The sequence below is a fragment of the Cervus canadensis genome, chromosome 6 (genome assembly GCF_019320065.1).
Source record: "Cervus canadensis isolate Bull #8, Minnesota chromosome 6, ASM1932006v1, whole genome shotgun sequence".
NCBI classification, from domain to species: Eukaryota; Metazoa; Chordata; class Mammalia; order Artiodactyla; family Cervidae; genus Cervus; species Cervus canadensis.
Genome location: NC_057391.1, coordinates 77,397,947 through 77,414,996, shown reverse-complemented (window position 1 = coordinate 77,414,996; position 17,050 = coordinate 77,397,947). Strand labels below are relative to the sequence as shown.

At 38.7% G+C, this 17,050-nt stretch overlaps 1 protein-coding gene across 5 annotated transcripts in view; it reads right to left on the bottom strand.

The window, feature by feature from the left end:
• Positions 1-3,838: 3,838 nt before the first annotated feature.
• Positions 3,839-17,050, bottom strand: part of PCNX1 (pecanex 1) — a 178,798-nt gene continuing 165,586 nt past the window's right edge. For all 5 annotated transcript variants that reach the window (XM_043472429.1, XM_043472433.1, XM_043472431.1 and 2 more), the window contains 6 exons: positions 14,994-15,224; positions 13,844-14,118; positions 12,357-12,562; positions 9,638-10,080; positions 9,081-9,221; positions 3,839-8,902 (listed from right to left, as the gene is read on the bottom strand). In XM_043472429.1, coding sequence (XP_043328364.1) covers positions 8,762-8,902; positions 9,081-9,221; positions 9,638-10,080; positions 12,357-12,562; positions 13,844-14,118; positions 14,994-15,224 — 1,437 coding nt within the window. In that variant the 3' untranslated portion in view covers positions 3,839-8,761. The remainder of the gene's footprint in view (positions 8,903-9,080; positions 9,222-9,637; positions 10,081-12,356; positions 12,563-13,843; positions 14,119-14,993; positions 15,225-17,050) is intronic.

Here is a 17,050-nt window from a genome sequence, read left to right as displayed (position 1 = left end):
CTACAAACAAGGCTGGTAGAGGTGATGCAATTCCAGTTGAGCTATTTAAAATCCTAAAAGATGGTGCTGTTACAGCACTGCACTCAATATGTCAGCAAATTTGGGAAGCTCAGCAGTGGCCACAGGACTGGAAAAGGTCAGTTTCATTCCAACCCCAAAGAAGGGTAGTGCCAAAGAATATACAAACGACCACACAATTGCATTCATTTCACATGCTAGTAAGTTTATGTTCAAAATCCTTCAAGCTAGGCTTCAACAATACGTGAACTGAGAACTTCCATATGTACAAGCTGGGTTTAGAAAGGGCAGAGGATCCAGAGATCACACTGCTAACATCTACTGGATCATAGAAAAAACAAGGGAATTACAAACAAAACATCTATTTCTGCTTCATTAACTATGCTAAAGCCTTTGACTGTGTGGATCACAAAAAACTGGAAAATTCTTAACAGAGATAGGAACACCAGACCACCTTACCTGCCTCCTGAGAAAGCTGTATGTAGGTTAAGAAGCAACAGTTAGAATCTTACATGGAGCAAATGACTGGTTCAAAATTGGGAAAGGAGTATGACAAGGCTATATATTGTCATCTTGTTTATTTAACTTACATGCAGAGTATATCATGCAAAACGCTGGGCTAAATGAATCACAAACTGGAATCAAGATTGCCAGGAGAAATATCAACAACCTCAGATACGCAGATGATACCACTCTTAGGGCAGAAAGTGAAGAGGAACTAAAGAGCCTCTGATGAGGGTGAAAGAGGAGAGTGAAAACTGGCTTAAAACTCAACATTCAAAAAACTAAGATCATCGCATCAAGTCACAAACTAAAAAAAAGAAAAAGAAAAAAGAAATTTGAATATTCCTTTAGAAACTGAATCCATCATTGAAAGCTTTCTCTAAAGATCATTCTATGCCTAGATGTTTACCATTTTTTCCCCAACAAGGAAGGAAATAATTTACATGGAGAAAAGCAGAAGCATGATGAGATGTAAGGAAATCCCTGAGAAAAAGAGAGCAAACATTTGGACCTAATCCACCTCAGTTCCTGCTGACTTTTTATTCTAGGAAAACAATACCCAAGCTCTGAAAAGCTATGTACAGACCTGCTGCAGACCCTCTGGCCAACGCCTCTGCACACAGCATAGCACCTATGCTCTTAGTGCAGGACCGTCTGGGTTCTGGGCTAAGCTCTGCTTTGTCTGCGCCAATCACGGTGCCTGTTCTTGTCAGTGGCTGGTTCAGAAAATCAGGACCCAGGGACAGGTTAAGGACCTTGCATAGATCAAATATTACATTCTCACATTAACGAGATGCAAGGAGACACATACTAAGGCTTGAGACATTTTCCCACTTAAGGGAGGTAACAGGAAGTATTTTTTTCTGAATGATAATGTGTATGGAATGAGGTCCAGAAATAGACACTTAGTTCTAGTCTGAAAAGAAAGCCAGCATACGTATGAAGGCAGAGTTGAGGAAATTACAGATATACAAAGATGGAATAACATGAATTATTAACCAATCCTAAAAGCCCAGATTACCTTTCATTTTATAGTGAGCCAATTTCCTGTTTCAGGAACTTTGAATTGGGTTGTTTTCTTTCTTGCAACTGTAGGCTTCTTAAGTAAATATTTTAGAACTAGTTTCATAACGTAATTGTACAAAACGAGTCACCCCTACATTTATAACCGAGACCAATCTGCATTATGTCTAAAGAAAGGTGTACCTCACGTTAGCCATTTGTGCTCCACTGTTGAGTTGCCACTAGGACATACCACATTGCTAACTGGTACACAACTGGGAAGTGGTGGGGGATGTGTGACAGCAAACCCATTGACAGTATCAAAAGCACAGAGGCACTGCTTGGTATCTGATTAAATTCCGGGCTGTCCTCGGATGGTGACTATCTGACAAAAACAAGTCAGGATGCTCATGTTTCAGGATGGGACTAACCTGGAGTATCCTTACAGGGGTCCAGTTATTGTGCATTCATACAGTGTCCTTGGTAGCAAAAAGGAACCCTGGGCTAAAAGATGACCTTTCCCTTGCAGCACAGGTTACTGGGCACTGAAACTGAATGGTTTCTTAAAAAGGCTTTCAGGCAAGACAGATTCATCTTTCATTCAGTTCAGTCGTGTCCGATTCCTTGTGACACTGTGGACCGCAGCACACCAGGCCTCCGTGTCCATCACCAACTCCTGGAGTTTACTCAGACTCCTGTCCGTTGAGTCGGTGATGCCATCCAACCATCTCATCCTCTGTCATCCCCTTCTCCTCCTGCCGTCAATCTTTCCCAGCAACAGGGTCTTTTCAAATGAGTCAGCTCTCCGCATCAGGTGGCCAAAGTACTGGAGTTTCAGCTTCAACATCAGTTCTTCCAATGAACATTCAGGCCTGATCTCCTTTAGGATGGACTGATTGGATCTCCTTGCAGTCCAAGGGACTCTCAAGAGTCTTCTCCAACACCACAGTTCAAAAGCATCAATTCTTCGGCGCTCAGCTTTCTTTACAGTCTAACTCTCACATCCATTCATGACTACTGGAAAAACCATAGCCTTGACTAGATGGACCTTTGTTGGCAAAGTAATGTCTCTGCTTTTTAATATGCTGTCTAGGTTCATCATAACTTTCCTTCCAAGGAGCAAGTGTCTTTTAATTTCATGGCTGAAGTCACCATCTGCAGTGATTTTGGAGCCCCCCAAAATAGTCAGCCACTTGCTATTAGTAGATGTCCTGAGAAAATTACAGAGCAACCTAGGGATTCTCTTGTACAAAATTACATTTTTCTAAGTATGAAGTTCAAGAATATTTAGTTTTAATGAACACCTAAATGGAAGAAGAGGGGAACAAAACAAATGTTTTGCGTAGTAAGTGCTGAATGAATACCCTAAAAGCCATCATTTGGTCATGTCCCTACTTCACAAGGCGCTTTTTTCCTTCTCCAGAGGAAAATGTACCTGCATGGTGAGATTCATTGGCTATAGGCTAGCAAAACGTATTTGAATTCTTAAGGAGAGGAAAAAAAAAAAACACAACAAACCCCTAAGTAAGCTGCACTTTAAGAGGTTAACAACAAAGAGGTTTAGGGGACCCAGATTTCAGGTCGACCCCCCTTTGAAACTCTGGGTCTAAGATTAATGTAGATTACACACACAGAAAACTCCTTTCTTTGAAGATGTGTTTCATTTAACCAGCATGCTTCCTGTCATTAGAAAAAAAATACTGTCCTAAGACTAACTGCCATTACATCTCCAGGTGAGTTACTGTGATCCTGGGCAGAAAGAGAGCAAACTGGGGCTCTGATGCCAATGGACATCACCTGCACCCTGCCAGTTTGGGCTGTTACTTAAGGAGACTCACTAAAGGCTTAATAAAGTGACTCTGTCAAGAGTATATCTATTCTCATTGAAAGTCAGCTTGCTCTTTAAGTATTACACATAAAATCAGCAGGTTAGTACACACCCTTATTCAGCATTTGCCTGATTTTGATGACCATAATCTGTATGTTCATTTTCTGTACTGTAATCTAGTTTAACACAGTGAATATTCATACATTTTCATCCCTCATCTTACATGTTCCATCTAATATCATTAACAAGACACATCCAGATAAGTTCATAAGATGTAAACTACAACCTTTCTGCTAAGTGTGAAAAGATATCCTTTTATTATGAAATAGATACATTTCTATTATAGGTTGAATCCCATGTTAGCAAGCCTAAGCATCTGTTTAAAATGATTATCTTCAGAACCAAGTACATGTTTTAAAAATATGTTAGGCAGAGCTTAATATGGTAAACTCTTAATTTTCTTAATTTGACAAAAATGGACAGAAGGCAAAATGAAAAAAAATTTATTTCCTCAGTGTTTTATCCACTGTCAATACTGTATCTTTGATGCAATATATTTGCAAAAAAAAAAAAACCAATCCCAGCTTTTAGTTTCCATTTTAAACAACTATAGTATTTACAAGCTGTTCAGAATAACAAACACTCAGACATGCGCGCACACACACACTCACGGACATACGGGAGTACATATCTCTGGTTTATACTGAATGCTGGTAGAGGCAATGAATACTTCCAGAGCCCATGATCAGAAAAGGGAAACCCACTCTCCTTCCTCCCACCTACTTTCCTGGAATCATTTTCATATTCTTCCTTCCATTTCCTCATGCAGAGCTCATTGCCAGACTTGTATAATGTTAAGGTAATCATTTTTTACAATTTATTTTTAGTTAAATTATAGTAAGCTTTTTAAAAAAAAAGCATAAGCAGACACAATCTTCCCATTTCTATTATTTTGGTTGTAGAATCAAGCTTCATATATAAAAAATCATGTTATACTACAATTACACTAAACCCAAGAGTCATCTGGAGCAGCCATCTCATTTTTCCACTACTTCTCTGCTTTAAATTTCAAGGTATCGCCCCATTCTGTGCAAATAACCTGCAGGAATTCATCCTTATCACAATCTTAGGTGACCTTTCTTCCTGCTCCACTGAATCATAAATTCTCAGGGACAGAGCTGAGGCACAGGGAAAAAAGGTATAACCCTATATAATAGGTGTGTCTTAGAACAGAGCAGTCATGTAACCTTGTGAGGACAATCAGCTCTGGTGCCCCAAAGAATGTTACGCCGCTTCCATAAAACAGTACATAAGGAAGTTCAGCTCACATATAGAACTTATTTTCTCTAATTCAGAAAGAACACGTTGGCTGATAGGCAATAGAGACAAATTCTTATCAGAAGTGATTCTTGACAAGATGACTCGGGTGAGGTGATTCAAAGCAGAAAATACACCTCTGTTTCAAGAAAAATTAATACTTCAACTCACATACCTATCAGATATACTTGTACAATAATGAACTTCTTTCCAATCATCGTTCTCACCTAAATAAAAGTCCTAGGTATATATCAACCAGATTGTTTTGTTTTTTTTTTTAAATAAGAGAAGTGAAGAAAAGAGAGGCTAGTTTTTTAATACCTTATTAAAAAAAACTATACATATCAACATAATATTAATGTTTATGCTGCACAAATACATCATTATGTCTAATTTTCCTCTTTTTCCAGATTAATAAAACTCAACTTCCACATAAGACCAAAACAAAGTTCAAAGTCATGAGTTTCAACTATCATCTTCTTAAACGACACCGTTCTCTTCATGTATTTTGGAATTAAAGGAAAAGCTTCTAGAACAAAAATGGATGTTTTACACCTCATCTGAACAAGGTATGCTAACAAAAGTCAAAACTTGACTGGGTCTGTGTCCAAGCAAAGTAATTTTATGTGATTATAATATACTACAGAAAAGAACAAGAATGAATATTGAGAAATTTAAAAAAAGGGGGAGGGTGAGGTTTCGTCGATATTCATGAAAAAGTGATGAAAATAAACACAAAAGTAATTCACATTGTGGACAGCAACTTATAATTTTGCAGTTAGTAAACAAATTCAAATAATTCTCATGCAACACTATTGCTATCTTTTTCTCAAGTCACATATTTATGAAGAAAGATTTTTGCGAGTTAACTAAGAGAAAATGATCATTTTAGCCTCGGGGCAAATCGTAAGTTTAAAAGGCTCAGCTCTGGATGAACATGACTCAGTGCAGCAATCGACCAAATGAAGAATTCCTAAGCAGGGGCCCAGGGCTGCTGCTCAGAGGCAAAGGGGAATTCATTAAGGCTAAGCTACCCTTGCTTAAATGTGAGGCTGGTTTTTTATATTTTGATATGAGATGGAAAAGTAAACCAACCCAGGAAGAAAAATACATCTTTTTAATGAGCTGACGTTAAAGCTTATATTTTCACTGCCTGACATTTGGTACACAGAGTAATTTTCCATATTTCGCTCAAGAGAGAAATCTTGTCTGACTAATTCTATTTCAAGGATTAGGAGAAGTATCTCAGATATACTTGAAATATTAAGAGAAATACTTCAAATATAATGGAAGTTAATCTCCCAGTAATGGAAACTCAAAGAAGGCAGAACACTGATGAAGTCTGTTCAATAATTTCCTGAAAGGTAATTAATCTCTACTTATCTTAAAAATAGAGAGCCTCACCACCTACACTCTCAGACCCCTTAAATATCAACATATTAATCTAGACTTCTGGAAAAATTATAGGTCTTTAGAAAAAAGTCAACATATAAAATTTTATCAAGTATTGAAAAATGGTGTAAAAAGAGGGTTTACACCAAGTTATAAACTGGAAGATTAACCACAAATTTGAATTATAAAATGATTTTTAACACTAAATTAAGAATAACAACAAAAAAAAGCTAACCATTGATAACATACTCCAGAACTCTAAATAAAAATCAAACAAGAAAAAACCCCAGAAAACTATCAATAAAACTATTTAAAACAATGAAAAAAGTTAAAAGTGTTTTAATTACATATTTTTACTTTCAAATTAAGGAACTCTCAAAGTTTTGGCAACTGTGAACTAAAGATGCCAATACGTGTATACTGGAGTCTTATATGTTGATACTAATGAAAAAGGCTACGCAGGGCTTAATGAATAGCTTACCACCCTCCAAGGGAGTGTGGTGTAGTGGGGGACAGGGTTAAATAAGACATGTATAATCAATTCAATTACTGAAAGTATGTATATTTCTCTATTATAGTTCAGGTCAAATTATTCTTAAGACATGAATCCTTCCTTAATTATCAATACTTCCCCAGATGCAATTATTAGAAAAGTATTATGATTTTAAAAAGACTACAAGTTTTAGACTTAAAAAATAAGAACAGGGCTCCTTTTAGGATTCCTAATTAATAAAACTACTAAAAGATAACAAAATTCAATCTGTTTTGAGAAAACAGGGTACCTTTGTATAAAGGTTTAATAAATTAGTTGACCAAAAGTTTCTCAACAATAAGTTTTGCAGTGTGTGAAGTCTGGAAACATCAACACGAGGCACACTGGCTCCTGAATAATCACAAAAATTTAAAATTGGAAAAAGGAAAAGCAAAAGGTTTTGGAGTGAAAATGCAATCAGATGGTATATATTAGCTGTTTACTTTGTTTTCATTCCTTCTACTGAAGTGTCATGCTATACTGTAAGATCTACATTAGGATGACCAAGAGAAACAGCTTCTCTCTCCTTCTGTCTCAGAAAGATAACTTCAAACCCACACTGCTTGACAGAGTAGCCACTCAGCACATGTGGCCAGCAAGTACCTGAGATACAGCTAGTTCCACACGCTGAAACTGGAATATTCTGGATGTAACAGATTAAATAAACTGTATGACTGAAATTAACATCACCTGCTTCTTTTTACTTTTCATTCATGGGGGCAGGCAGATGGCTGCTCCTAATGCTCACACGTATATCTTCTTTGGAGTGTCACACAAAATGTGAAAAGTTTTCTGAAGGATTTAAAAAGTGCCATATGTTGAAAATGAAATCTAAACTGCAGTTCCCACCTAGACCAACTGTAAATTTGAGTTATATATTTCCCTAAATACATACATTAAAAAAAAAAAACAATAAAAGTTATGAGACAACATATGAGTTAAGTCAATTTCATCACAGATAGAAATATTCCAAATTACAGTTACACACTATAAATCACAGGAAATAAAATTCAAGTCACAGAACAAGAAGAGAGGAGGGAAAGAAAAGGCAAGGTTATTAAAGTGGGATATAATGATAAGAACGGCACCATTTGGATAATTTTGTTTGAAAAAATTTTACTTGATTAACTGAACTGCATGTGAATGACTTCAAGAGCTAAGAACTCTTAAAAGGCAAGCAATCCTTTCTTTAAATTCCTGGATGTTCATCTTCTTCTTTGAAAAGCAAAAGCGTTTTCTTCCCAGAACTGACCTCAGCAGAACTTGCCCAGGTGGGAGAAGCAGGGTGGCCGGGGTGCTCCTGGTGCTGGAGCCCATCTGAAGTGTGGACACGGAAGCTGGCAGGAGTGTTCATGGGACCGAGTCACTAACTACTGGCTTTGGGAAACACCAGCAATGAAGCCACGTGTATCTTGAGATGGAGTACTCATTTGAAAGGAAACAACTGGTGGACTGGCATGAAGTACAGACTAAAGAAGAGTGAGCAGCACTGTTCCTGCTACGTATGTTTATAAGGAAAGGGAAGGGATTAATCCCAAAGGCAATTTAAATAATGGTATTTTATTTTTATATATAAATAAATGTTCTGAGAAATCTCAGACTTTAGTGCATTGTAAAAAATTAGTGCAGTTTTTTTCATTAAAGTTTTTAGAGCTCAAGGAATAAGATAAATCTATGTCTGTTCATAGTCTCTTTCACTGTACATTAAACTTTTTTACTGCTATGTGTCAAACTGACGGTTTCTACACTTGTTTCTAAAAATCAAGGTAAATGGATTTCATGTTTTATGACAAAACATGGCAATTATTTTTGGCAAAGAAATTAGAAAAATATGAGATTGTAGTTTAGAAATCAAGAATTTGTTGATTTAAAGCATAGACAATGCATAGGAAAAAACTTTTAAGGATGTATTTTAACAGAACTTTATCCTTCATGCAAAATGTTTTCTCAGCAGCTAACTTAAAAAAATATTTCAGCTTTATTTGGGGATGGAGACAGTGATGGGAGTCAGGGCGAAGGAGAGGTGCTTAACCAAGCCCACTCTATGTTCAAGTCTCTCCTACAGGATCAAAGTGATAACTGCAGGCATCTTCTGCTCTCTCCTCTTTTTTTTTTTCCCAACATCTTGGAATTTTGAGGGAAAAGAAATGAAGTTATAAAACACTGGCTCACACTTCAGCCCCAAGTTCTAGTACACCAGTTTCAATTACAGTCACATATTTATCTTCAATCTGGACCAGAAGTACTGTCTTGTCGATGTGGGATCTAGTACCTGGATCTCTGCTGCAAGGCACCCATCGGTGAATCACCTGATGATTTAGAACAAAACAAGCAGTTAGTGGCAGAGACCTTGAATACACTCACAGACTCTATCCTTACAATTAGAGGCAGTAATTCAGTTTGATAATTAAGCATAAGTACATAAATAAGCTAAAAACATGCATACAGGCTACAAAAAGTCAGGGCACCAGCTTCAGAAGAACTTACATGGCCTTCCATGCCCTCCTGAGGACTCCAGTCCTTCCAGCTATTCCTCCCAGCTTTTAACCGAATACCCTCATCAGGCCACTGCAGCTCTTTCCTTTTTGACAGGTTGATTCCATCCAGAATTTGACCGGGGTCCACAATCTACATTGTAAATAAATATGAATCATTTCCAATTCATTATTTCCTTGAAGATGAATAATTATATAATTCCAAACAAAATTTCTTTCACAGTACTCTTTGTGTCCACATTCTCCACTGCCTATAATGCAATAAAAAACAACCTAAACAGCCATGTGAGTTCCTTTTAGCCTCCTAGGAGACTGTACTGCCATGGCCACGTAACCACGGCTGAAGAGGGAACAAATATCACCAGTGAAAAACTGCTTGCTTTCAGTTTTTACATTGGCAGAAACTTTTTTGCAACATTCACAACTGTTCTTCCTACTACTTATACTAAGTAGTATAAGGTGTGTTTTCACAGGAGTCTTTCACTCAAAACACAAGAAATCAAAACCGGGAAGGAGAAACAGTGGAAGAAGAAGGCTGGGCTTACTCACTTGGACTCTGTAAATCACCTCCCCCTTTTTGGCATGGGAGTTATTGGCAGGGCTTGAGGTGCTGCCGGGCTGCACGTCAGCGGCACAGCTCTGGCCGCCGTCTGTCCCGAGAAAGCCCACGAGGGTGTGATGCTTGCAGGCGGGGATGCTTTGGCTGGAGCTGCTGGAGGAAGGCAAGCCGTGCGGCACGCAGGCCGGGCCGCTCTGACTGGAGGGCTCCATCTGGTTCACCATAGAGAGGCGGGACTGGATGGACGACGGCAAGTTGCGAAGCGATATCTGGCTGGTGGAGGAGCGCCGACAAGGCACAAACCCCGTGGTGGACATCCGGAGAGACGAGTGTCGGCTGCTGTAGCAGTAAGAGGACTGGCTGGCCACGGAGGCCCGGGCGGGGGACTGCCGGGCCAGGCCGGACTGCACGGAGTGGGAGCTGTGGCTCGTGCCTGGGGAGGGAGAGACAGCAGCAACGCTCATTCTGGGCGGAACGACGCCAGCACCGTCAGCTCTTCTGTAGCTTCTAGGACCGTCTCCCTGAAGCCTCTCACCACAAATTAGCTGGTGAATTTACTGAACTTAACATTTATACCTGAAACTTTTCAAGTTGTTGAAAAGAAATAAATATCTGAGGTCTTTTTTTTCGTGTGGTTCTTATAATTTTCATTTGCTGAAGCTTTTTAAAATCCAAATTCTGGGCCATATGAAAAACACAATTAGGTAATCTATAGGAAATAGCAGGATTTAGGGTTGAGATAAATCCTAAAATTTCTTTCACTCAAATATTTCAGAATAACATGAGTACCTCTTTAATACATCAGAGACGAAATAGTTCATGGAAATGAGACAGAAATATTTATTAAGGATCTACTATGTGGTAAGCTCTGTAACTATTTCTCAAAGTAGAGTATTAATGCCATTTCAATCTACTGCAATGACAAGTTATACTATCTACAGAAGAACAGAGATGCATCACTGCAATATGGATGTGTATTAGGGATCACTACTGAATATGATCAATGATACTGAATAGCAGGTTCTTGTGTGTCCTTTTTTCTAATGGCTTGACAGAATTCTTCAGATTTGTGAAGAGTGATGTGAAGATTATTAGAAAGTTATTATTAATTATACTGAAAAATAATTACATGTGCTTTTTATCTGAAAGTTAAAAGGTGCTCATCAGTGTTAAGAGTAGAAGGTACATTTAAAGCAGCACAGTGGCAGTTTTAGGTTTTCACTCGGAAGTTAAAAAAGAACAGACAAAACGTTGATCACACACTTATTTACAGTCTTAACAATTTCAGTGCTGTAACCTTTTTTTAAATCGAAGTAAATGGTTTAAAATTTAATCTGATTCATGTTCAACATTGGGGAAAAGGACAATGCTGATCAACCAACCAGCCATCTGGGAACGGATGAAATCTGGCCTGCGAACCTGTGTACCTGTACCTGCATTCAGGTAAGATTATGGCTCTTGTGTAAAAGGCAAATTAGTAAAAGAATACCTTCCTTTGGGATAAGGGAAATTTTCTTAAATAGGATACAAAAAATTGTTAATCATAAAGGGAAAGATTAGTAAATTGCTCTACACAAAAATTAAGAACTTCTCATTAAAAAAAGACAAGCCCACTCTTCACAGGAAGAGAACAGAGAGCCAAGATACAGAATGGGAAGAGCTATCTTTGGTACAAAAAACTGACAAAAAGCTCAACCCAGAATATACAAATATAAACAGGAAAAAGATATGGACTTTCCTAGTGGTCCAGGGCTTAAGAATCCTCCTACCAGTGCAGGGGACAAGGGCTTGATCCCTGGTCCAGGAAGATCCCACATACCATGGAACAACTAAGCTCCTGAGTCACAACTATGGAGCCCACACGCCCTAGAGCTCTGCTCTGCAGCAAGAGAAGCCACAGCAATGTGAAGCTGGTGCACCGCAACTGGAGAGTAGCTACCACTTGCCACAACTAGAGAAAGCTCACACGGAGCAACGAAGATCCAGTGCAGACAAAAATAAATTAATTTTAAAAAAAATCTTAAAGATAAATAAGAAAAAGATAACCAAATAGAAAAAAGGGCAAGAGACTTAATATTACTTCAGAAAGAAGAGATGATAAACTCAAAAGTTTCCAACCACAGGTATTACCGCCATGCAAATTAAAACAATGAAGCTAAAGACCACCCCCTTCTCCTTTCTCTCTGAGAGCAGGGAGCAGAGCTGGGAATGATGATACTCAAAGCTGGCATTCCTATGTACGACTGGTCAGAGTACCAACTGGTTTAAAAAAGAAAGTCTAGAAAGATTTTTGGCATTTATATCATGAGTCTTAAACATCTTCATAAACTTTGATTTGATTTCATTTCTCAAGTTTCCAGCCCAAGGAAAGAATAAGGGATTATAACGTGAAGATTTATATACAAAGTTATAATATGCAGAAGAAACCAAATCATTGTTCAATAGGTGAGAAGTTACATAAATTATATTAGTTACATATGATTAGCCTTTAAAAATGGTACTTCCAAAGAAAGGCTATTTTTAAGTATTATGTATTTATATACATAAAATGATTAATATAGACAGGATAACGGCCCACTGGGAATCAAACAAAACATTCTGCTTACATATTTCCAAGTAGGTAATGTGGCATCCTCTTTACACACACATACCACCTGAACCCCACAGCTGAGGGGCTGACGTCCCACACAGAATTTTGGTTCAGATTACCTAGGGTCGGAGGGTAGGACGTGACAGGAGGATGAAGTCCTGCTCCGGGTGCCTGGCCTGGGTTTCCGGCGCTTCCCTGGGAGGCGCTGCTGTGGGGATCGCTGGCAGTTGTCGCACTGTTACTGGTGCTGGAGGGCCCACCTCCGGTATCAGGATCTTCGATGTTGCCACCACTGTTACATCCGGCACCACAACCTTTCCTTAACCTAGGAACAAACACCGGAGGAGGAGGCACTGTCCCGAGGCCACACCAAGATAGGTATTTTCTCCTTTTTCTAGCTGTTCTAAACATTTAATGCTACCAGTGTTCACCTTTGAAAGTCTTCATGGGGCAGTCAACATCAGGAAGCAAAAAACTCATGTTTTCATATTGCCCTCTTCAATTCACTGACTCCATTCTTAACTGACTTCACTTTTATACACTCTATCACCTTTCCTACACCATAATGAAGAACTGCACGTAACAACTTGTTCCATTAAGATCTCAGCTGGAAATAGAATTCTTGCCACTGTATACAACCCATGAAAACCTAACTGATTTAAATTCAATGTTGTAGCAAACTGAAGAGAGCTGCTGTAATAATTTTTCTTCTTCTTTTTTAAAGTGTAAAGTTTAAACTGTCTCAGTTTGGCACTGGAAATCCTGCACCCCAGAAAACCACTCAGTCCTGAGCAAACAAGGCAATTTCAACACAACACCTATTTTTCAAAGAGAAATCTTCTTTGAACACTATCCTGGTTTGTGTCCTTCCTCTTGTTTGAATAGGGGTTGATGTTAAAATGGTGAAATTTTACTTTAATGCTGGAGGAATTTTAAAGCACCTGTTTTAGAGTTCATTGCTCTAATCCTGTTTTTCTTAAGTTCTGATATTTAAAGATCTGAACAACTCTTGATCTGCGATTTTTCTTTACCACCCATCAAACTAGGATGTTCCTATACAACACATCACAACTTATTAGACAAAAGGCAGAGGAAAAAACTCATGTGCATACTTGAGGACATTACAGATTTCAGACTTGAGTGCTACTTGTTCAAATGGCAGCAGGATCTCTGCACTGCACGAGGAGGAGCTTCAACACGGGCAGCGTGCTCCCCCTACTGCCTGAATGGAACACGAAAAGAATGCAATCAACTTGCATGAGTTTCTTTCCTTTTTCTCTAGTTTGCCCTGTTTGCTGACCCACACATTATAATAGTGACAATATGCTGCAATAGAGTTTAAAAAAATTAAAGAGAGGGAATTATTCAAGATTCTATTAAATGCTAGAGCAGTGGTTCCTGACCAGAGTTGTGCATTAGGTTTATCTAATAAGAGTTTAAAGACACACATACTCAGATTCTACTTCCTAAAGCTCAGCTGTAACAAGCTTTTATTGTACCATGCCAGCTTTTTTTTTCTAAAGCGTTCCAGGTAATGCTAACGCACAAGGCGTAGGTCAGGCAGGTCAGGACACACCACTGCTGGAAAGGCAGCTCTCTGGCTCACCTGTGCCAAGTAGACACGATGAAGTTTCTGATGTTTCCCAAGCTGATGGGGCCCCCGAGAATTGCTTTAAGCTGTTCATGGCTGTCAGAGTAAGAAGTTGTCAGGGGTGAGACAAAGATCGGGTAGCCAATAGGTTGATCACAGGATGAGTTTATCATGTTTCTCAGGGCTTGCTTGGCATTCTGGATGCTACCTCTCTCTGGGTTACGGTTACGCAGGAAAACAAGCTCCTGCTGCTGCCCTGCCCAAAGGCCTCGGACACACTCCTTATTCACCTGAAAATCAGAACACACAGGAAGTAGGTTAAGGGGCTAAGAATAAAATTTATATAAATAGAAGAGCAGCAATGGGAGGGATATGAAAGACATTACAATAACCAGCTGTGAAAAGCAGGAAACAAATATAAGTAGGTCACATCTGAATGGAAGTTAACCATTTCCCACCATCATTAGGTTGTTAAATAATAAGCACCTACAGAGCTCTTCCCTTTGCTGTCTTGTAAAAATACCGAGTAAAATGTAGTCTATTTAGTTTTCTAAATAGGTGAAGCACTGAATGCTGTAACTGAGATAACAGGTATTTTTGACAGAAATGAGAGGTAACAAGTATTTAGAGTTGAAAGGATATTTGTGATTTCGTGGGGGGGGCTGCGGTTGATTCAATGAAGAAACAAGTAAACCATTTCAAACTATCAAAACAAAATTTCAGAGATTACGCTTCCTACAGTCTTGAGACGTTTAAAAAAACAACAAAACAAACCAACCAAAAAACAGGTTAGAGCAAACCATTTACAGTGAGCTACTGATCACTATCAAGTTATAGTTTTATTTTGCGAACTAGGAATCATATCATATTAGCAATACAGGGCTGACATTTTCAGAAGAGATGCTGCCCAAACAGCACATATAACAGGCAAGAGACTGCCAAAACAGAAATAAGGAAAGGTTTTAAGACACATGAGAAAACTTCAGAAGACAGAGTACATGACTAACACAATAAATTATTAAGTGCTCATAAACAATAAACGTCAATGTAGTGTGGTTGTATGTTTTTGTTTTCTGTGAAAGAATTTCATGACTTTTTAAAAGTCTGGATAACGTTCTCTAAGTTCTACTGTTTTCAGAGGCAGACAAGGGCTTCCAAACCTTACTTTAATGACCCTGAAGCTCAGGTAGCGTCTGTTGAGCATGATGATCTTGTACTCGTTGGTGCCGTCGTCCATGACATGCCGCAGAGCGAGTAAGGAGGGCGAGTTGGCGAGCACTGCACTCCGCCACGCAGGGTCCCCTTCGTGGGCGATGACGAGGTTCTTCTCGTGGGATACAATGGCTTCGTAGAGCACAGTGGGGTCATCATATTCATCCGGAGAAGTGAAATGGTCCTATATACAGAAATAAAGATAGACCTGTATTTCTAGGAAAATTAGAGAATGACTTCCAAGATGATGAAAGCCTCGTAAAACTAAATCAGTTACTAAATTATAAGTCGTAAAAACTGGCTTATGTATTTCATTATCAGCATGTGTTAGTATGATCAGAGGTAAATGATTGACTCTTAAATTCACCCAGGTTAGGAATTAGCTCATTACTGCTCTACTACTTCTGCAGATTCCTCAATTCAACCCTACCTGTCCTCTAAGTTTTATTAGCTAAGCCATTTTTATTTCCAATTTATATATATTTTGTTTACCTCATTTTTTCCTGTTAAAGGATTATCTCACCGTTCAGTTCAGTTCAGTTCAGTTCAGTCGCTCAGTCGTGTCCGACTCTTTGCGACCCCATGAATTGCAGCACGCCAGGCCTCCCTGTCCATCACAAACTCCCGGAGTTTACTCAAACTCACGTCCGTCGAGTCGGTGATGCCATCCAGCCATCTCATCCTCTGTCGTCCCCTTCTCCTCCTGCCCCCAATCCCTCCAAGCATCTCACCATTAAAGCTACATAAAAGGTCTCTAAATTATGTTTCTTTTTAACTAGATGCTTTTCACTTAAAGTCTCATCTCTAGGATGCTAACAATATACAATTTCTTATCCTGCCTCTCATCTAGTTAAGATAAGGCTCAAAACTATGAGCTCTGAGGACAAATTAAGGGTCCTAAGTCCTAAAGAAGCTAGATCTTCTTGGTCTTAGCAACTACTCATTTACTTGGTAAGTTGTTATTTAATATTTGTCACATGCGAGACTCTATGGCAGATAGCCTGGATGAAACAATGGAGTATATGAAATGTATTAACACTTCCCATTCAGAAACCCCAAAATTAACAGGGGATACAGGATATAAACCCCAATAATCATAACACAATTTGGAATTTCTGAAGTGGTATGTTATCAAGGAAACACAAATACTATATTGGCTGTCTTCATATTTATAGTTAAGAGGCTGATAAATTTTTACATCCAGGTAAAGTAACTCATTGTGCTCAGGCCAACTGACTGTAGTGTGTGCTATCTGGAGGTGAGACGGTGAGAGCAAGAAGGCGATATCCCCAAGGATGCACCTCCAGGTCTGAAGGGTCACTGACATGATAACGGAAGTCTTCATTGTACATGTGGGTACATAGTGTACAAAGTTCTCCAACACATGATCTCACCTAACTCATACAATCTTGTCAAGTAGGTTGAACAGATAATGCCAGCATTTGACAAATTTGGAAACTGAAGCTCAACAAGGCTTAAGCTGGGAAAGATTGAGGGCAGGAGGAGAAGGGGGCAACGGAGGATGAGATGGTTGGATAACATCACTGATTCAATGGACATAAGTTTGAGCAAACTCCAGGAAATAGTGAAGGACAGAGAAGCCTGCAGTCCACGGGTCACAAAGAGTCTGACATGACTTAGTAGCTGAACAACAAGGTTTAGAAAATTAGTATATGATTGTAGTGCCAGAAGTTGAATACATTTTTTGAGTATTTTTTCATTCTGACATAAGATGCTCTCTTTCAGCAAGATACTCAGTTAGGGAAGAAATGACATCCTTGGATTAGTACTATTTGTACAATTACCTGAATAGAAAATAAAAGTGCAGAGACAAGCAATAAACACATTCTCAGTAAAATGGACACAAAGTCTGAAAACATTAGGCATGCCAAAAGTGGAGATTGTTCATTCCTGTCCAAGTATTTATTTTCATTGTACTTAAAATGGTTGAATGAATATGTAAACTTCTATGGACATCATTCAGCAGTGTTTTAATGAAAGATATTTGAA